At 41.7% G+C, this 22,049-nt stretch overlaps 1 protein-coding gene across 16 annotated transcripts in view; it reads left to right on the top strand.

The window, feature by feature from the left end:
• BAZ2B (bromodomain adjacent to zinc finger domain 2B) overlaps nucleotides 1–22,049 on the top strand; it is a 1,147,511-nt gene that overhangs the window by 1,057,909 nt on the left and 67,553 nt on the right. For 11 of the 16 annotated variants that reach the window (XM_029605562.1, XM_029605561.1, XM_029605560.1 and 8 more), the window contains 2 exons: nucleotides 7,448–7,758; nucleotides 8,161–8,296. In XM_029605562.1, coding sequence (XP_029461422.1) covers nucleotides 7,448–7,758; nucleotides 8,161–8,296 — 447 coding nt within the window. The remainder of the gene's footprint in view (nucleotides 1–7,447; nucleotides 7,759–8,160; nucleotides 8,297–22,049) is intronic. The other 5 variants (XM_029605567.1, XM_029605571.1, XM_029605574.1 and 2 more) reach the window with 1 other exon arrangement.

The following is a 22,049-nucleotide window of genomic DNA, read 5'->3' as shown; positions in this document are numbered from 1 at the left end:
TCAACTCTGCTGCAACTACTACCATTACCTTGGGAAAGGTCCTGGGAGTGATGGCCAGACCAAAAGGCAGCACCCAAAACTGATAATGGCACCCCAAAACTGCAAAACTCAGAAAATGTTGATGCTCTAGTCAGATGGGAATGTGACGATACGTCTCAGACAGGTCCAGAGAGGTCAGAAATCCCTCGGACTACACGACCATTATCACCGTGTGCAAAATTTCCATGCATAAATGAGTTACCCGCAGATGACAGTTGACCCCTTTGAGATCCAGGATGGGACAAAATGAGCCCTCCTCCTTCTTGGGCACAATGAAGTAAATGGAATATCGCCCTGTATTTTCTTGAGACGTGGGCACAGGAACCACACCCCTCAGACTGAGGAGCCTTGTTAATGTACCCTCCACCGCCTGCTTCTTCTGCAGGGAGTGGCAGGGAGAGACCATGAACACATCCCGAGGAACACTGCAAAACTCCAGTGCATTTCCTTCTTGTATCCCTTACAGGACCCATTGATCCATAGTGATCTTGACCCACCTCTGATAAAAGAGAGAGAGGCTTCCCCTTATCTCCTGTTTCCAGAGGTGGGTCGGTAAACCTTTATTGGGAGTCTTGGGAGGTTCCACTGCCTGAACCCACACCCATTCCTGGTTATCTGGGATGAAAGGACTGCGACCTACCGAACGGCCGAGTCCTCTGAAAGGTCACTCCTCTGTAGGGTCGAAAACACTTGGATCCCCTAGCATGACTTCTCATGCTAAAGAAGCACAACACCTGTTTGTTATCCTCTGGCAATTGAGAAACTGGTGATTCACCCAATTTTTCCAACTCGCTCCCAAACAAAAGCAAGCCTTTAAAGAGCAATTTCATGAGGTTAGCCTTGAAGGTCGCATCAGCAGAATTTCTCATCCATACCTGCTGCCTAGCCGCTATTATCGAAGCCACCCCTGTGGCTGAGATGCGGACCAAATCGCAGCCCACATCTGCCAAGAAGGTGGCTCCTGGTTCCATAACTGCCCTGGAATTCACCCCAGATCGACCTCCTGAGAGAGAAGTAAACAAGAGCGAGCCTCCAGAGAACAACAAGAAGTGATCTGCAAGGTCATTGCCACTGTTCAAAGGCTTGTTTAAGGATAGACTCAATCCTGTTGTGTATATACTTCAAGGCTGCTCCTCCCTTCACGGGAATTGTTGTCCGCTTGGAGACTGCACAAATAAGTGCATCCAATGTAAACGCTCTTTCACCACCAGATCCAGAGGGTAAGGGCCTTCCAAAACTTGACGCCCTTTGAAATTAGCCTCTGGGATGCCCCACTCAACATCAGTTAATTCTGGAATGGCCTCCATCACAGGGAAAAAAAATGAGATTTTACGCAAGGAAATGAAAATGGGATTTTTCTTTGACTCAAACATGGAATCTGCCCCAGGTACTCCTAGCATTTTTAAGGTCTGGGAAATCGAGGCTGGCAGTTCATCTCTATGGAAGAACCACAACATAGGCTTTATATGGTTCTAATCCCAGAGTAATTTCTCCATCCTCTAGCAAGTCAGGATTGGCCTCATCATCCATGCTATTCAGATCCTTATTGGGCACTTACTCTAGCGCTTAACAATAGAACCAGGTGAGAAAGAGATCCCCACCTGCGACTCTGCCCTGGAAGCATTGGATGGGGCTGAAGACTGCGCCTGAAGAAAGGATTGCAATCCCTGGAAAAATTCTACCCATGAAAAGGCAGAAGGATCCATGCCAAAACCAGAAGTAACCCGAGGCGTACTCGCTGATCTACCCTCCCCTGCTGATGAACCAGTTAGGGGAGATCCAAGATCAGGCACCCCTCCTGACACATTTTACCCAGACCTTAATCTGGCTGGGAAGAACCAGGTTTAGTAAAATCAGAGGAAGATAATTCTCCCTGACCCTCCAAACAGTGCTGGCACTAGCTAGCAGGGACACCAGGCTGAGATTCCTGAATATGAACATAAGAACATGCCATACTGGGTCAGACCAAGGTTCCATCAAGTCCAGCATCCTGTTTCCAACAGTGGCCAATCCAGGCTATAAGAACCTGCAAGTACCCAAAAACTAAGTCTATCCCATGCTACTGTTGCTAGTAATAGCAGTGGCTATTTTCCAAGTCAACTTAATTAATAGCAGGTAATGGACTTCTCCTCCAAGAACTTATCCAATCCTTTTTTAAATCCAGCTACACTAACTGCACTAACCACATCCCCGGCAAAAAATTCCAGAGTTTAATTGTGCGTTGAGTGAAAAAGAACTTTCTCTGATTAGTTTTAAATGTGCCACATGCTAACTTCATGGAGTGTCCCCTAGACCTTCTATTATCCGAAAGAGTAAATAACCGATTGACATTTACCCTTTCTAGACCTCTCATGATTTTAAACACCTTTATCATAACCCCCCTCAGCCGTTTCTTCTCCAAGCTGAAAAGTCCTAACCTCTTTAGTCTTTCCTCATAGGGGAGCTGTTCCATCTACTTTATCATTTTGGTCACCCTTCTCTGTACCCTTCTCTATCACAACTATATCTTTTTTGAGATGCGGCGACCAGAATTATACACAGTATTCAAGGTGCGGTCTCACCATGGAGCGATACAGAGGCATTTTGACCTTTTCAGTTTTATTCACCATTCCCTTTCTAATAATTCCCAACATTCTGTTTGCTTTTTTAACTGCCGCAGCACACTGTGTTATCCACTATGACACCTCGATCTCTTTGGGTGGTAGCTCCTAATATGGAACCTAACATTGTGTAACTATAGCATGGGTTATTTCTCCCTATATGCATCACCTTGCACTTATCCACATTAAATTTCATCTGCCATTTGGATGTCCAATTTTCCAGCACAGAGGGAAAGGCGTTTATGTTTCTTAGCTACAGGTGCCATTAGGCTGTCAGTATGCTTTACAGGTAGGATGTGAATCGTTTTTTTGACGATTTAAAATATCGTCCGATATTTTTAAATCGTCAAAAATCGTTAAAGAGTGCGATACAATAGAAATTCCCCCGATTTATCATGAAAAATCGTTAATCGGGTTTGTGTCCACTAACGGGAGTTATTTGGGGGGGGGGGGGCGGGAAAACCGCACACCAAAACAACCCCTAAACCCACCCCAACCCTTTAAAACTAATCCCTTACCATACAGACCTGTACGCCTATTGTCAAATTACTCATTTCCTTCAGTCAGAGAAAAGTTTACTTGCAGACACCCCAGAAGCTCAGAAATTAAGGGAGGTTATCCAGGGGGGGACAGGTCACAAACTTAGGGTCTCTTACTTTTATAAGGAGATACTGGGGTACTCAGAGGGAGGGTTTCTAGCTCCGCTTTTTGAGAAATGGCAAACATGGGCACTGTTTTCCATAACAATGACAGAGTTCATAAAATGCTTTCGTGATTTGCCTGAGATATCGGAAAATGTGTTAATACAAGAAACACAGTACAAATTTCTATGGTTGAGTTATATCACACCGAAAGGGCTTACCAAATGAAGATAACGCAAGGACATGCTTGCCCGAAATGTGCAGACCCCAATAGTGACTTTTTTCATTGTTTTTGGGAGTGTGTACTGATATCCCAGTTTTGGAGTAGGGTGTGTCGTACTTGTTCTGTCATTTTGAAAAAGACGCTAACTCTGAACCCCAGCTTATGGCTTTTTGGGCTGGAGGGCTCACCATACCCCCAACTGACCATCCCAGAACGTTTTTTTTTATTGAAGGCGAGCACAGTGGGTAAAAAAACTATTTTAACTACCTGGCTAGCTACTGGCCCCCCCTTGTTATGAGCATTGGTTTAAGAAATTGGTACGCCTATGCTCTTTCGAATATGCTATCCTTTTGCCGGAGGTGCCTAAACGATCTGTACGGACGAAGCAAATTTGGGATGCTTTTACGGGATATTTATCCCCCCGTGTAGGGGTATATAGGGACCCATGGTGTAAGACCTAGTCCCCAAAAGTAAGCGCCGGACTACTATTGTTTGAGGCATGGTATGACACACAAAAAAAAAAAACCCAACATCAGAAAAGGATGTGTTCTGGCATAGACATGGAATGTGAGTCACTAGAATCCAGGTACAGGGAGGTGTCAGGGGGAGGGGTGGGAGGGTGAGGGGTGGGAAACCGTTTGCTATAAGCGCATTGTAAAATATGTTTGTGATGTTGATATGATAAAAAATTTAATAAATAGTTTCAAAAAAAAAAAAAACTAATCCCTTACCTTCCCCCACCCTCCCAAACCCCCCCAAAACATTTTAAAATCACCTGGTGGTCCAGTGGAAGCCCCGGGACCGATCGCCCGCTCTCGGGCCGTCGGCTGCCACTAATAAAAATGGCGCCGATGGCCCTTTGCCCTTACCATGTGACAGGGTATCTGTGCCATTGGCTGGCCCCTGTCACATGGTAGGAGCACTGGATGGCTGACCCATTTTTAAAGATAGCGCCTGCCATCCAGTGCTCCTACCATGTGACAGGGGCCGGCCAATGGCACGGATACCCTGTCACATGGTAAGGGTAAAGGGCCATCGGTGCCATTTTTATTAGCGCAGCAGACGGCCCGAGAGCGGAGAGATCGCTCCCCCGCGCCCCCACTGGACCACCAGGTAATTTTAAAACGTTTTTGGGGGGGTCAGGAGGGTGGGGGAGGCTAAGGGGTCAGATTTTAAGGGTCAAGGTGGTTTTTTTGTTTATCGGATCGAGCGCAGCCGCTAAACAAAAAACCAATCTGGCCGGACGATAAAAATTATAAGATTTGAATCGGAACCGAACCTATTCCGGTTCCGATTCACATCTCTAGCATGCATCCAGCTGGCTTTTTGTTGTTGTTGTTGGTTTTGTTTTGGTTTTCTTGTTGTTAGTGGGGTTTTTTTGTTTTTTTAACTCTACTGCTTCTCTGTGACCTTCTTATCACTCTTAACACATCAAACACCCCCCCACCCCACACACACACACACCTTCCCATTTCTCCCTTCCCCTTCACATTACCATACAATTAAATTGTATATGTAATTGGTAAGGTCAGTATTTTAAAGTTTAGTAGTGTGCCACATATGTATGACAGTCAACAAACATACTTCATACACCTAAGGCTTTTCTATAAACTTAAAATGATCAAAGAAAACGTAAACCTACCTGCTGATCCTAAACTATCTCAAAAGAATATTTTCTTTGCTTTGTTTTTTGACCTGGCCGTTTTCCCCCTGCTTCTTTGGACCTCCAGGTTAGTCTGAACCAGGGCTGGGATTCTGGTGCCAGGAGCCTTCATTTGCAACTGCCTGGGGATTTTATTCCATAATTACATTAGGCTAGCTGAGGATGCTTTCTTTATTACAATTCTGATGTAGCTTTTAAGTACAATAACAATATTTATGGATTTTCTCTCAAACTCTTGCTGGATACCTTTAGACCAAAATTATTTGTTGCCATTCTGACTTTGAAGATTATTCTTTCTTTAAAGAAATGTGATTTTGATTTCAAACACTTTTTTACTCTGTATTTAAAAAAGGATAACTACCTATCACTCCTATAGCCTTTGTATGGTGCCACTGCTATCTGTTTACAACAAGCTGGTTACAAAATGACATGGAATTCTGGGCAGCATAATAGATTTGCTGTGCGGCTCTCAAACTGAAGCAGATGAAAATAGAGTTAAATATAATGGATTATTAAAAAAAAAAAAAAAAACCCTCAATTATTTGAGAAAAATAATTTTAGAATGATTATGCCTCTCTACAGTGGAAGAAACTTGATTTTGAATTGTACATGCTTAATCACTGAGGTACATGTTAGTCATGTCTGAAACCCAAAATATCTAGGATAAATATAGAACAGTAATCAATGCACAGATGTCAATAAAATGTTACATGTTTCTTAAATTGCTCATTAGCACATTAAAATGCGATGATCAAAGTTAATTTACTGGTAGAACAGTAACTAAAGTTTACTAGTAAGTAATTTGAAAATAAGTAACTTGGAATACTAAGAAATTATTTAATATTTGTCGGAAAACGTACCTGTCATGAAACTGAAATATGCAAATCGCTCATAGTCAAAAAAAAAGCTTTTATCTCTAAACTGCATTTCCAGAATTCTAAAAATGTGTTAATGCCTTGAATGGACATTCTCTTTAGTGAGCAAAGTATACATGGGGACCTTTGTTTTCAGTTTTTATTTTCCCTGAGAATTTCAGTGTTATAAAAAAAAAATCAGAAAAATGACTGTTATAATAAAACAAACAGGAGAAAAATTAGTTGAAAAGACATTTTTTCTTTTATTTTTTTTCTTTGTCATAATATTAAAATTCCCAGAGAAAATAAAGTAAAAACAGAAAAGAAAGGTCCCTAAGTACACAGAATGAAAACGCTAAATCATTTATTCTATATATTCTCATGTACTAAAAAAAAAAAAAAAAAGCTTTCTAAGCTTAATTTTTACCTGTAATACTATGCAAATGGTAAATTCTTTGCACACCACAGAAATGTTAACTGACATATTTGTTCATTTTATGCTAGTCTGAAGCATACTAGAGCACTGCTCTCATTATTTTAACACTGCTCATCTCTGACTCTTTTTGTCTTTAAAAACAAAGTACTGTGATATTTATTGTGTCTTTAACAGGAAGGAAGTCCATGGAAAACCCAGAATGGGGCAATTTTTTAAAAGAAATACTTAAAAAAAATATTTTTCTAATATTTTCATGCCACTGACAATTTCTTCTAGTACTAGTTAGTGAAATGAATAGGTAGACTTGATTCCCTTCCTGAATAAGTGCCCTCAACCATTAAAAGAAACATTCTCTTAGATGACATTTTTTATATTAATCTTAGCAGAGATTCTCAAGGATTGAACTGGTATGAAAACAGAATTACTTGCTTATCCTTCAAGGTCCTTGACTGGTAAGGCATATTAGTACAGCAGTTTCAAGAAACCTGTAGTGTAGTTGTCCATGTTGTATATACTCAGTAGATAAACAGAGGCTTCCATTTCCAGTGCTTTCAAAGTGGAGCTCAGCATCAAAGTGGAGCTTTCAAAGTGGAGCTCAGCATCAATACCATTTTTGCAAATCTGTTCAAGGGGAAAAAGCACCTCCTCATGTTTTCTGGGCAGTAATACAAAAAAACCCACAAATTTAAAAATTTCTTAACTTAAAAAAAGTACTCATTTCTCTTTTTTGAGGATCTATACGCTTGATGCTAGTTATTTTGAGAAATTGGGCACAACAGTAAGGTCATTTAGACACTACACTGTTTTCATTTATTTGCCTAATAGGAAGTAGAGCAGGTGAGAATGAACGACTAAAAAACCTTTTTGACTAGCGAGATCATCTGAAGACAGCTGACTATTGCAAGTGAAGTAGTTATAATACAATAATCCATTTACATTAATAGCAGTTGCAGAAGGAAAAAAATGTTTAAACCTTTCTATTAATATGTAGGGCTGGATGTGCCCAGAGCCTGCCTCAGAGAGGGAAGACCTGGTATATTATGAACATAAATCAATTACTAAATTGCACATGGAACATGATGGTGAACATACCGTAGAAGGAGGAGGCAATGCCGGTGCTGTACAACGGAAGATTGACAACCCTCTAGATATAGCTGTAACCAGGCTGACTGAATTGGAGAGGAACATAGAGAGAAGGTATCTGAAGAGCCCCTTAAGTACCACCATTCAGATCAAACTGGATAATGTGGGCACAGTTACTGTCCCTGCTCCTGCACCATCCATTAGTGGTGATGGTGACGGGTAGGTCATTGAGATTAACTTCAAAAATTATTGTGCTTCTTTGCTAATTGGAACCTATTTTCTATTGCTTGTTATCTATGTATTCTCTTGTATGTCTGTGATCCATATGGATCATGTTATTTTGCATGGTGCTTTGTAAAGATAAAATTTTGTTATGTATGTTGATAATCCTGCAAATTATCTTACATTTACTTGGTTGTGACTAAGCTTTGAGGCACGTAGCAACAATCTGTGCACTACATCAAATTTAGTTGCTTAAACCTTGTTCTTATTGGCTGTGTACCTGTTTTGTCATTGCTTGGCTTTCAATGTGATGATTGTTCCTCATTTCATATGAATATAAGTCAGAGGAAAAAAAACCAAATTCAAATCTGAACTAGTTAAAATTATATTTTAATGCAGAATTGAAGAAGATATTGCTCCAGGGCTAAGGATATGGAGGAAGGCATTATCAGAAGCTCGTAGTGCTGCACAAGTAGCTCTCTGCCTTCATCAGTTACAGAAATCAATAGCATGGGAAAAGTCTATTATGAAAGTTGTAAGTTTTTTTTTTCATTTAAAATATGCTTTTCCATATACAGTTTATATGTATGAAAAAATTGTTTGGATTCCATTTATTCATGTTGTATTGTCTGAATTAAAAATGCAGCTGGTGTAAAGTAACTTATAAAATGTTACATAGCAATCTTAGGTATTGACTAGCATGAACTCTAGAAAGTGGTTACTAAAATGGATCGCATTGCCTTTGAGAATAAAAAACTCAAGCTTGGAAGCAAAATGACTAAGGTAGAGCTCTAAACAAAGGTTAATTTGGCCAGCCATGCAGCTCATCTATGAAACCTTATTTCTTGTCCTGCCTATATAACTTAATTCTTCACAAGTATTCTTCTAGCAAACTGTACCTACAGGAGATGGGGGGGTGCAGTGACTGTGCATACTTTGTACCTGTAACAAGTTTCAAAAGAAAAGTACACAGTATGTTTACTTCGAAAATGTGTGCAAAGCTTGCAAAAAACGTGCTCCTTTCCAATGTTGACAGTAAAAATTTCCCCCTTAAATATATAACGGACTTCATTGAAGTACCAGAAAGTATCATTTTCCATAGAATGAAAATCTGAAAAGCAAAGGGTTCATCATATGAAATTGAATGGAGGGAAGCTTAAAAGAAATGTGAGAAAATACTGAAAAAGGTGGCAGAAATGGAACAGACTTCCAGCAGAGGTGATAAGAGCCAAAACCGTGGCAGAATTCAAGCATGCATGATATAGGCACAAAAAGATCTTATTGGCAGAGAGAGAAGACCACAGATTAAGACCTGTGACAGCACACTAGACAGGCACAAATGAACAGACAGGATGAAACTAATGGTCCCTTTCCACCAACATCTGTTTTGCTTCTATGATATAGGAAATATTTCCTCATTCGCAAGTCTTGCAGCTAAAAGTCATTTATGAAATCGACTTTATGAAGTGTCCATATGTACATTTTGAAATTGTGACAAAAAATATTTTCCAAGAAGAAAGAACAACCCTAATTAGGTAAAAAGAATAGGGATTCTTTGGATCCCTAGTACTAAAGAAGTCTAAATTATAAAGGTCTGTGGTTTAGTTTAAGCAGGAATTGAAAAAAATTTGGTGTGGTGGTCTTCTTCCTCTTCTTCAATGCATTTCTCCCCAAGGCTACCAACTGTGCGCTTTTGAAATGGACAAAACTGAGGTCGTTATTCAGACAGTTATCTTCATAAGTTCAAGACAAGTTTTAAATTTCCCACTGCTCTTAATGTCTCCAACTTATCCAATGAACTATTAGCTGGATAAAGGGTAGCTTGATAAGTTGGAGCATTTCAGGATGGAGTTAAGTTAGCTGAATAACTTAGCCAGCTAGGTCTGGTTTTGCTGGAGCACAGTACTAAAGTTATCTGGACAAATTTTTATGGCTATAGAGTTCCTAACTGGCAGCACTCCACTGTACAGCTGTGATAACTTATCCAGCTAATTTTAGCTAGATAAATTGTCCACTCATTTTTCTGCTGAATATGGACCTCTCTCTTATCTTAGTATCTAGAATGGGAATTCAGTAAAGCCCAAATTTTAAAAGCTTGGCGCGTGCAAAAACTGAGGGATATGTACATGGCCGGGCCGTGCGCATGCTGAGCGCATTTTAAAAACAGCCCAGCCACGCGCATATCCCCTGGTACGTGAGAGAGTGCCAGGCTCCTTGAAAGGTTCGGGGCAGGAACCGACCGGGACAGCGGCCATTACGCCCTGTCTTGGGGAAGCGTGAGCCGGCAGCCAGCTGGCGCACAGAACTTACTTCATCTAATAAGATGAAGTAAGTTCCAAAATAAAAAGGTAGGAAAAGAGGTTTTAGGGGTCGGGGAAAAGGGAGGCAGAGTAGGAAGGGGGATAGAAAAGTTGGAGCAGACTGGGAGGGAAGTGATGTTGGCCAGATTGCGTCGCCACACATATTTTTAAACCCCCCCCCCCCTTGTGTGCACGAGACGCTACCCGCCCACACATGCACGTGCTGATATAAAAATCGGGTGCGCATGTGTGCATGGGAATCGTATTTTATAACATGCGCGCGCCAACACGTGCATGTTGTTAAATCATCGTGTCCATGTGTGCGCTCCCAGGTTTTAAAATTTACCCCTTAATACTTTACAAAGAAAATATAAGTACTCAGAGTGATAGGATAAATACTTTATTTTTTATATTGAAAAATGCTAAAGCTTGATTTTACTTGCAGAGTTAAACAAGTCGTAGACTCTTTACACCTATTGCATGGAAAGTTGTAGAAACTTGTAGTTGTAGAGTGGTTTTTCTTTGTTCTTACAGTTTTAAACAGAATGCTTACTTTGTTCCGTTGTCAGTTTGTATTCTCTAAAAACAAGGTGAAATCAGTCACACTAATGGGTGAAGAACACATTTCCAGAGCTTTCTTTTAGGAGACAGCAGTCCATACTCTTGTGCAGCAGCTCTTGCCTTTCTATGGCCACATGTCATGCCCGAGTTTTTGTTCTTTTTTATTCTATTGGCATCAATAAACACGTTTATTGTAACCACAAAGTTTTTAATCATCATTATTTATTTTATGACATACTTTTCCAGCTGGAGATTTAAAAGTGAGTTATAGATTTATCTAATTATTTATTTGTTGTTCTGTTCCACAGTTTCCATAATCAGTTGTTCAACACAGATAATAAACATACACAATTGTCATTAATACAAACAAAATAAAACTTACATTACAATCCTAATGGCAATTTTTTTTAATATTCATCTTTTCGGCACTTCAAAGCGGATAACATTCATTTACTGTAGTTATTTCCCTATCCCTAGGAAACTTACAATCTATGGGCTTCATTTACTAAGCATTTTTTCCAAAGACACAGAAGGGGAGAATAACTTTAGTAAATCGGGCCCTAAGTTTGTACCTGAGACAATGTAAAGTTACTTGCCAAAGTCACAGGGAGTAGTAGTGGGATTTGAACCCTAGTTTTTGTAGCCCAGTGCTCTAACCACTAAGCTACTCCTCTACTCCAATTGGAAGCACTTAGCACTCAACAAATTAAAACTCAAGAATACACTTATACAAATAAATATTTTTCAATTTTTAACTAAATCACAAATAATCTCTTTCCCATTCTATTGCATTTGATCCTTAAACTTTCACATTGGTGGCCATTTTAGTTTAATGTATGCTTGCATGCCTTTTTTTTTTTCTCTCATCTAGAGTCCTAGTTAGGGTTTTTGGCATTCTCAAGTTTTATTTTATTTTTCTTCAACTGTAGACCAGTTTTTATTGATGGCCTCTGATAGGCCCTCCAGTTACATAGTAACATAGAGAATGACAGCAGATAAAGACCAAAAAGGGCCATTCAGTCTGCCCAGCAAGGTTTTTTTTTTGTTTTTGGTTTTTTTTTAGGATAGTGGCTGCTGCCTATTTGTGCAGGCTACCCCCAAGTTTTCTGCTAAGGGTAGTAGCAGCTGCCGCCCCAAGCAGGCTACCCCTAAGCCTTCTATTAAAGGTAATAGCAGCTGATGATTTGTTCAGGCTGCCCTCATGCAGCAATATAAATTTTAGGTGCAATGGAAAAATTACCCCATTTTTTCATTTCCATTCTCTAACCAGCAGCAGGGATCTTCTGTGTTTGTTCCACACTGTTTAGAAATCCATTACTGTTCTTGTCTTCACCACCTCGTCTAGGAGGGCATTTCATGCATCCTACCCCCCTTTCTGTGAAGAAATATTTCCTGATATTGTTACTGAGTCTTCCCCCTTGAAGTTTCATATCGTGACCCAAGTTTTACAGCTTCCTTTCCATTGGAAAAGATTTAATTTTTGTATATCATTAATTCCTTTCAGATATTTGAAGGTCTGTATCATATCTCCCCTGTCTCTTCTCTCTTCCAGGGTATATACATTAAGGTCCTTCAGTCACATCTCATATGGCTTTCCATGCAGACCCTATGCCATTTTGGTCACCTTTCTCTATACCGTTCCATTTTGAGATAAAGTTTCCAGAACTGAACACAGTATTCTAGTTGAAGCCTCACCTAGGATCTGTATAGTGACATTATCACCTACTTTTTCCTGCTGATTATGCTTCTTTCGAGGCAGCCCAGCATCCTTCTGGCCTCAGCCGCTGCCTTTAGATCCCTGGACACTATCCCACTAGGCCTCTCCCCCAGTTTATGCCATTAGTTTCTCGGCGCCCCCCCCCCCCCCCCCAACACATACAACTCCTTTGGATTGCAGTACCCCATGTGTATGGCTCTTCACTTGGCATTGAATCCCAACTGCCAAATCTACAATCAATTCTTTCAGATAATAGAAGGACTAGAGGGCACTCCTTGAAGTTAGCAAGAAGCACATTTAAAATTAATCAGAGAGAATTATTTTCACTCAACGCACAGTTAAGCTCTGGAATTGGTTGCGAGAGGATGTGGTTAGTGCAGTTAGTGTAGCTGGGTTTAAAAAAAGTTTGGCTTTCTTGGTTTCCAGGAGTCTATAGCTGATCGGAATCTCGGGACATTTCTAGAATCCTGGCTACTGGAGACGTTAAAACCTTTATCCCAGGACAAGCAGGATGTAGTCCTCACATATGGGGTGACATCGGTAATGGAGCCCTATGTACGGAAAAACTTCTTTAAAAGTTTCAATGAAACTTTTGACTGGCACCAGAGTGCCTACTGAGCATGCCCAGCATGCCATGATATTCCCTGCCACAGGGGTCTCCCTTCAGTCTTCTTTTTTCCGCGAAGCAGTTAGCATCGCGGTACAATTGGAGTCCTGTGGTGAATTCACCACCTTAAAAAAGTTTAACTTTTCGGAAATAAATTAATCCCACCGCAAGGGTTTCCCTTCGATAACACCGCGGTAACTTTTTTTCCCTTCGGTTTCCGGCCGGTACTGATATTTTTTGGTCGTCGACGGCTGTCCGGCAAAATGGCCTCCGGGTTCAAAAAATGTCCCAACTATGCGAGGAATATGTCTATCACAGACCCGCACTTAGAATGCGTTCTTTGCCTAGGCAAAGAACACGATGTAAAATCGTGTACATTTTGTGCAGAGATGACTTCAAAAGGCCGTCGTCTCCGCATCGAAAAAATGGAGCAACTTTTTAAAATACAATTACTCCCGAAGGCATCAACTTCCGTTCAGTCATCGCCATCCGGATCCGTCCGTCAAGTATTACTGAAAAAACGACGTCCGGAGGCTGGAGACGCTTCTACACCATCGCCATCAGTATCGTCTAAGACGTCCACCTCTGGAAGTGAGAAAAAGGAAGAAACAACCGTCACCGGCATCGACGACACCTTGCTCCGATGACCGAAGACCCATCGACAGGTACGGCCTCACCCGCAAAGATACCTCGGATGGGTGCGGAGGCTTCGAGGCCTACTGAACCAGGGCGATCCCCACCGGTATCGGTGCCGGGCGCCATACCTCCTCAGGGCTCTGAGGAGGTATCGGCATCGCCATCACCACCTCCCTCCATAGCTGCTCTGGTATCACCAGCTATGAGAGCGGAACTTGACTTATATATTAGTCAAGCGGTGCACCAGGCTCTGCGTGATGCGAATCCGCCTCAGCCATCGACGTCTACACCGATGCTGATTCCGAGAGATCCATCGCCATCGATGCCGCTGGCATCAGCGATGCCACGGGAACGGTTTTCGATGCCACATCCGGGACAATCGATGCCTACCCCGATACCCTCATCGGTTCCAGTGACTGTATCGGTGCCAACAGAGAATGTCTCCATTTTACATCCATTTATGTCAAAATTAGACTCTCTCCTGGATATTTTATCGAACAAAACACCAGAAGAGCCAATTCCAGGACCCTCTGGAATTCCAAAACCTCTAAGGCCTCATTCTCCTCTAATACCATCAAGGCCTAGGGAACCTCCACTAGTGCCAATCACTCATCAGTCTCCAAAGGACATGAGTACTGACACAAGTTCTGAATACTCTTCAGATGGGGATATTTTTTCTGAACCCTCTCCACCTGATGACCACAGGAAGTCACCTCCTGAAGACCTTTCTTTTACAAGCTTTGTAAGAGATATGGCTGATACCATCCCCTTTCAACTACAGACGGAAGTGGATGCACGACAGAAAACACTGGAGGTTCTGCAATTTGTAGAACCTCCTAAAGAAATATTAGCAGTACCAGTCCATGAAGTTCTGCAAGACCTTCAGTACAGGATATGGGAACACCCAGGATATGTCTCAGCAGTCAACAAAAGATCAGAGGCAACTTATTTGGTACAACCTATACCAGGTTTTCAAAAATCACAATTGCCACATCAGTCAGTCGTGGTAGAGTCTGCCCAGAAGAAGGCAAAACGATTAAAATCTCACTCATCTACACCGCCTGGAAAGGACAACAGATTTCTTGATACTTTAGGCCGAAAGGTTTTTCAGGGTTCCATGCTGGTATCCAAAATAACATCATACCAGCTATATATGAATCAATACCAAAGGGACCTTTGGAAGCAGGTTCAAGACCTAACCATGTCTCTCCCTGATCAGTATCAAGAACCTTTTCAGACTATCATCCATAAAGCCCTCGAAGCAGGAAAACACGAGGTAAGGGCTACCTACGACTGCTTTGAGACTGCAGCACGACTTTCTGCTTCAGGCATAGCTGCACGCAGATGGGCCTGGCTAAAGGCCTCTGATCTTCGTCCAGAGGTCCAAGAACGATTGGCTGATCTTCCTTGCTTGGGGGACAACCTTTTTGGGGAAAAGGTCAAGGAAGCTGTGGCTACTATAAAAGACCACACAGAAACCTTAAAACAATTATCACTAATACCTCAGGATACTCAACCTCCTACTAGGAGAATACCAAAGCATGACGCCAGACGTCCATGTTACCGTCCACGCAGGTATTATCCCCCAACAAGTAGACCCAGAACATCCCGCCCACCTCAACGCCAACAACCTAGGCAGAGGCCTGCAAGGGCACAACCACCACCACAAACTGCCACTATATCTGGTTTTTGAAACAACGCAGAGAGCAGCAGCCTCATCAACCCATTCCCAAACATTCCGGTAGGTGGTCGTATAATGCACTTCCAAAGTACTTGGACCTCCATAACCACCGACCAGTGGGTATTATCGATCACAACTCACGGTTACAGACTAGATTTTCTTACTGTTCCAAAAGAAAATCCACCACTTCCAGCTTGGACAGTAAATCAACATTCCATAATTCTTCAAACAGAATTATCCACCCTTCTGAGAGCCAGGGCCATAGAACCAAAATTAGATTACTATTAGTAATTAGATTACTGCAATTCCATTCTGCTAGGCCTTCCCGCCTCTTCCACCAAGCCGCTTCAGATGCTACAAAATTCGGCCGCTAGAATTCTAACAAACTCCAACAGAAGAGACCACATTACACCCATCCTGAAAAACCTGCATTGGCTCCCAGTAAACTTTAGAATTCTTCACAAGTGTCTCACAATCATCCATAAAACCATTTACAACAGAACACCCATCGGTTTACACTACCCACTCATGCTGCACTTCTCTTCTAGACCCATCAGAGAAGCATACAAGGGCTCGCTACACCCCCCCCCCCCCCCAGTCAAATCCTCACATCTCTCATCCACCAAAGATCGAGCCTTCTCGACAGCGGCTCCAACCATCTGGAACTCCATGCCCCCAGATCTTAGACAAGAACCTTGCAGACTGACATTCAGAAAGAAACTCAAGACATGGCTATTTCTACAAGCCTTCCCTGATCTATAACCGCCCCAACTATAACAAAATCGCCATGGTTCTCCAGTCGACGTACCACATCCTTGACTTGGCCTCTGACTATACATTAATTAGTCCCGAGTTTTATGAATGGGCACTATTTAGTCAGGAACATTTGATATTATTACAGCCCTGAGTATATGATATTTACATTTTTGAAATAATCGAGTCTTGAGTACATGTTTTTACTATAATCCTGAATATTTATTTGACTAGACATTATTTATTTCTGAGACTAGATATTATTTATTTCTGTGTTAGCCATGTTCTTCCTCCTCCCAGTTCATGTGCCCCTGTTTTATTGTAACTTTTGTTCACTTGTTCTCTCTTCGCCTATTGTTCATGTTGATGTTAATGTTTTTGCACCATTGTTTCTTGTAAACCGATATGATATGATTGGTATCATGAATGTCGGTATAAAAACGCCATAAATAAATAAATAAATAAACCAGTTCCTGGACCTCAAAAGGGCAGAGGATTCTACTCCCGCTATTTCCTCATTCCAAAGAAACAGGAGGCCTTCGACCCATTCTAGACCTCAGAATCTCAACAAAATTTCTCAAAAAAGAAAAATCCAGAATGGTGTCCTTAGCCTCCATTCTACCTCTTCTTCAAAGGGGAGATTGGCTCTGCTCTCTGGATCTTCAGGATGCCTACGCTCACATTCCCATCTTTCCTCCTCATCGCCAGTATTTGCGATTCCTGGTAAAAGATCAACATTTCCAATACAGAGTGCTGCCCTTCGGCCTTGCATCAGCCCCTCGAGTATTCACAAAGTGCTTGGCTGTAGCAGTGGCACACCTCCACAAACAGAAAGTGCACGTGTTCCCTTACCTGGACGATTGGCTCATCAAGAGTCAATCAAAAGAAGAAGCCCTCACTTCTCTCAAGCTCACTATCCACTTACTTCACTCCTTGGGATTTCTCGTCAATTACCAAAAGTCCCAACTTTCACCATCTCACCTTATACAGTTCATAGGTGCAGATCTAAATACCATAATAGCAAAAGCTTTTCTTCCAAGAGACCGTGCTCAAACACTTGTCTTCCTGACTCACACTCTTCGGAATCAATTCCAAGTGACAGCTCACCAGTGCCTCGCTCTTCTCGGGCACATGGCATCCACTGTGCTTTGAGCGTCCATTGCGACTAATGCAATGGACGCTCAAAGCACAGTGGATACAAGCCACTCAACCAATGTCCACTTCCATTCATATCACACCAGAGCTCAGTTCTGCACTGATCTGGTGGACATCAATGCACAACCTGCTCAAAGGCCTACCTTTCCAGCAACCAGTTCCACAGGTAACGTTGACTACATATGCATCCACCTTAGGGTAGGGAGCACACATTGGTCATCTAAAGACACAGGGCAAGTGGACAAAGCTCGAAGCCTCTTTTCAAATAAACTTCCTGGAGCTTCGAGCTATACGCTATGCGCTGCATGCATTCAAGGACTGCCTTTCGCACAAGACTGTTTTGATCCAAACGGACAACACAGTAGCCATGTAGTACATCAACAAACAAGGGGGGACAGGTTCTTACCTCCTTTGTCAAGAAGCAGCACAAATTTGGGACTGGGCCCTGACACACTCAATTCTTCTACGGGCCACTTACCTAGCGGGCATCCACAATGTAGTAGCCGATCGCCTCAGTCGTCAATTCCAACCGCACGAATGGTCCTTGGATCCAGCGATAGCATCCAAGATCTTCCAACGCTGGGATCAACCACGATAGATCTCTTTGCATCCCATCTCAACTACAAAGTAAACAATTACTGCTCTCTACTCCGACAGCAGAACAGCCTGCCAAAGGACGCCTTTGCTCGCCATTGGAATTCAGGCCTGTTATATGCATATCCACCGATACCACTCATAACCAAAACGCTAGTGAAGCTACAACAGGACAAGGGGACTATGATACTCATAGCCCCATATTGGCCTCGACAAGTATGGTTCCCCACACTGATAGATCTCTCAGTCAGGGATCCAATTCGCCTGGGAGTACCTCCCAATCTCATAACTCAGGAACAGGGTCAGTTACGCCATCCCAACCTTCAATCCCTGTCCCTGACAGCATGGATGTTGAAAGCTTGATCTTACAACCACTCAACCTTCCAGCCTCTATATCTCAAGTACTTATAGCTTCACGTAAACCTTCCACTAGAAAGAATTATTCCTACAAATGGAAATGGTTTACTTTGTGGTGCACTCAGAAAGCTTTAGATCCTTTCACTTGCCCCACTACTTCACTACTAGATTACCTTTACCATCTCTTAGACTCTGGTCTAAAAACCTCATCTGTAAGGGTACACTTAAGTGCAATCTCAGCTTATCATAACAAGCTGGGAGATGCACCTATCTCAACACAGCCTCTCGTCACTAAATTCATGAGAGGCCTAACTCACATTAAACCTCCAGTTCATTCCCCAAGCATACAATGGGACCTGAACGTAGTATTAACCAGGCTTATGCGTTCTCCATTTGAGCCCATACATACCTGTGACCTTAAATACCTTACTTGGAAAACGGTATTCCTCATAGCCATTACATCAGCTAGAAGGGTCAGTGAACTACAAGCTCTAGTCACATACGAACCTTTTACAAAGTTCCTACATGACAGGGTAGTCCTCCGTACACATCCAAAATTCCTTCCTAAGGTTGTCATGGAATTTCACTTGAACCAATCAATAGTTTTACCAACATTCTTTCCTAGGCCTCATTCCCACCAGGGTGAAAGAGCCTTACACACTTTGGACTGTAAGCGTGCGTTATCCTTCTTTTTAAACCGCACAACAGTCCAAAGAAAATCCAGTCAGCTGTTTGTATCCTATGATCCAAACAAACCAGGTAAAGCAGTGGGGAAGCATACTCTGTCAAACTGGTTAGCAGATTGCATACAATTTTGTTATGAAAAAGCAGGCCTTACTCTTCAAGGGCGAGTAAAAGCACACTCAGTCAGAGCGATGTCAACCTCAGTAGCGCACCTTCGCTCTGTACCTATTCTGGACATTTGTAAAGCAGCAACATGGAGTTCTCTTCACACTTTTGCAGCTCACTACTGTTTAGACAAAGAAGGAAGACAAGATTCAGCCTATGGACAAATCCATCTTAAAGAACTTGTTTCCAGTGTAATCCCAACTCCTTCCACATCCAACCTGCTGTGATCTTCGGCTGATTCATTTCAACAACAATACTTCACTGTTGCTTCACTACAAAATGACTCAGCCTCTAGCTTGCTAATCACCCATATGTGAGGACTAGCATCCTGCTTGTCCTGGGATAAAGCAAAATTGCTTACCTTGTAATAGGTGTTATCCCAGGACAGCAGGATGTAGTCCTCATGAAACCCACCCGCCACCCCGCGGAGTTGGGTCCGTTACGTTTCTTATTTTATTTTTGGCTAACGCTTATTGCTACAAAACGAGACTGAAGGGAGACCCCTGTGGCAGGGAATATCATGGCATGCTGGGCATGCTCAGTAGGCACTCTGGTGCCAGTCAAAAGTTTCATTGAAACTTTTAAAGAAGTTTTTCCGTACATAGGGCTCCATTACCGATGTCACCCATATGTGAGGACTACATCCTGCTGTCCTGGGATAACACCTATTACAAGGTAAGCAATTTTGCTATATAAAACCCACAACCACCAAAAGACCTAGTCAACACCCCTCTCTCCACAAGGGGCTGAACAGTCAATGCATAGTCATTAAATATATTAAAACAGAAAATAATATAATGCCATCAGAGAGATAGCTGTATTAGGCTGGTGTAGCAAAAAAAATGACAGGAGTCAGGTGACTTACCAATTTATTGAAGTATGAGCTTTCAAGGACATGTCAATGAAGATTAGAATCCAAAAATTGAAGAGTACAGTGCTGCATACCCATAAATTATATATTCTCTCCATGTGGTAAAATGTTTGAAGCATATATGATTTTAAGCAACCAGAAAGTATATAAACTAAAATCAGTTTATACAGCTTCTATACATTAGCATATTACACATAGAACTAATTATATTTATGTTCTCTAATTATGGCCTTTTATAACTCAGTATCTTCAACATTTTGGGGGTAATTTTCAAAAGGATTTCCAAATGAAAATGTAACTACTATTGTAATTTTTAAAATCCATTTACCCATGTAAAATCCACTTAAACATGAATATCCTATTGACAATTCAATGGCCTATATTGTAGCAATTTTCAAAAGCCAACTTACAAGGCTAAAGAGCATTTACACATGTAAAACTCAATTTTAAGTATATAAATGCTTTTGAAAATCAGGCCCACTGTGTCTCTCTTTGTTTTCAATTTTCAGTAGCTGACAGAAGATAATATACTCTCTGGGAGTAATTTTCTAACTGCCCACATTTGTGCAAAATCTGCAAGTATATTTTATCCATAGACTTTGCCCCAATTTTCTTTTTTTTTTTTTTTTAATTTTTTATTTATGCTTTTTAACAAAATTACAAGTATCCACTTGTTAGAGAAATCTCTTATATACAGAAAGAAAAAGTTTTAAAGAAATTCTAATAGTGCATTACTTATTCTGTATCATAAGCAAATAGAAGAAATACAGAGGGAGAGCAGATTAAAGGAGCGAGTATTGTTAAACAAAGAAAAATAAATCTCAAGTCTTTCTGACAGTCTGAGCGGGGCCCCACTACTTAAATCAATCACTCCAAACAGCAGAATCATATGGAATTTGGGTGAGTGTCCAGGAAGGACCTAAGTTGCATTGGTACAAAGAAAACATACCTCTGACCCTGAAAAAATATACAACATTTGCAAGGAAATTGCAACTTAAAGGTAGCCCCCTTTTGTACAACTTCCGCTTTCATATTAAGGAACTATTTTCTTCTTACTTGAGTTTGCTTAACTAAATCCTGAAAACAGCGTATTTTTTGCCCAAAGAAGGGAACCTGACTATTTCTAAAGTATTGCTTAAAGATATTGTTCTTGTCCATCAAAAATGCAAAAGTTACCAATAAAGGTCTCCGATGTGGAACTATCATCTCCTGTGATGATTCCAGTAATGTTGTCATATCCAATAAAGGTTGATCTTCCATATCCGTCCGAATATTCTCTTTTTGGATATAGGTAGTATACTTTAGTTATTACTGGTTTAACTTCATCCGGAACTTTAAGCACTTGCGACACATACAATTTAAATAAATCCAATGGTGAAACGTTTTTTAACACAGGAAAATTAAGAAATCTTAAATTGTGTGCCCTTAAATTGTTCTCAATTTTTTCTAATCGTCTGTTCACCACTTCTTCATTCTGGATCAAAGATGTTTGGATATTTCCCATTTCAACAACAGAGGTTTCTAACTTGTCTATTTTATTATTTTGAGTCAATATTTCTGTTATATTATGTTGGACTTGTTTTTTTATTTCCAATACTTCCTTTGTTAGTCCCAAAATAGCCTTTTCCAAGGACTGAAGAGCATTCCATATTGAACCAAGTGTTATTTCAGGGTCTCTTGTTAAAAGAAATCCTTCCTTAGTTACTTCCTGGTCTGCCCCTCTTTCCATTCCTGCTGCTAGACCGACGCCCTCACCCAGGCTCGAGGAATCAAGCCTCGTAGACATTTTCAACCCCTCTCCCCTTTCTCCTTGGGGGTGGTCTACCTTGGCTTCTGGCTCCAGCTGGGTAAGTCGTTTAGTTGTTTCTTGTCCTACCGCTTCAGCCTCTCTCCGGAGACCCTCCGTCGGGCTTGCAGTTTCCTTCAATCTTCCTTCCTCGTCTCGGCCTGGGGGCGCCGGTCTCAATGGAGATCCGGGGCTTAGTGATGTCTCGGTCGGGGAAGTAGGCGTCCGCTCCAGTGCCTGTTCCCCAGCGACCCGTTCTCCCGGCGTAAGTGGTGGCAGTGCGGTGAAAAAGCTCCCTATCCTGGGTTGTGTTGTCTCCACCGGTGTGGAGGTAACCTCTTCACCCCGGACCCGGGCTTTGCGCTTGGTATGCGGCATCAGAAACGGCCTCTAAGAGAAAATGAAACCGGAGCTCCTCACA

The sequence above is a fragment of the Rhinatrema bivittatum genome, chromosome 6, assembly GCF_901001135.1.
Source record: "Rhinatrema bivittatum chromosome 6, aRhiBiv1.1, whole genome shotgun sequence".
NCBI lineage: Eukaryota > Metazoa > Chordata > Amphibia > Gymnophiona > Rhinatrematidae > Rhinatrema > Rhinatrema bivittatum.
This window is presented reverse-complemented; position numbering and strand designations above follow the sequence as displayed.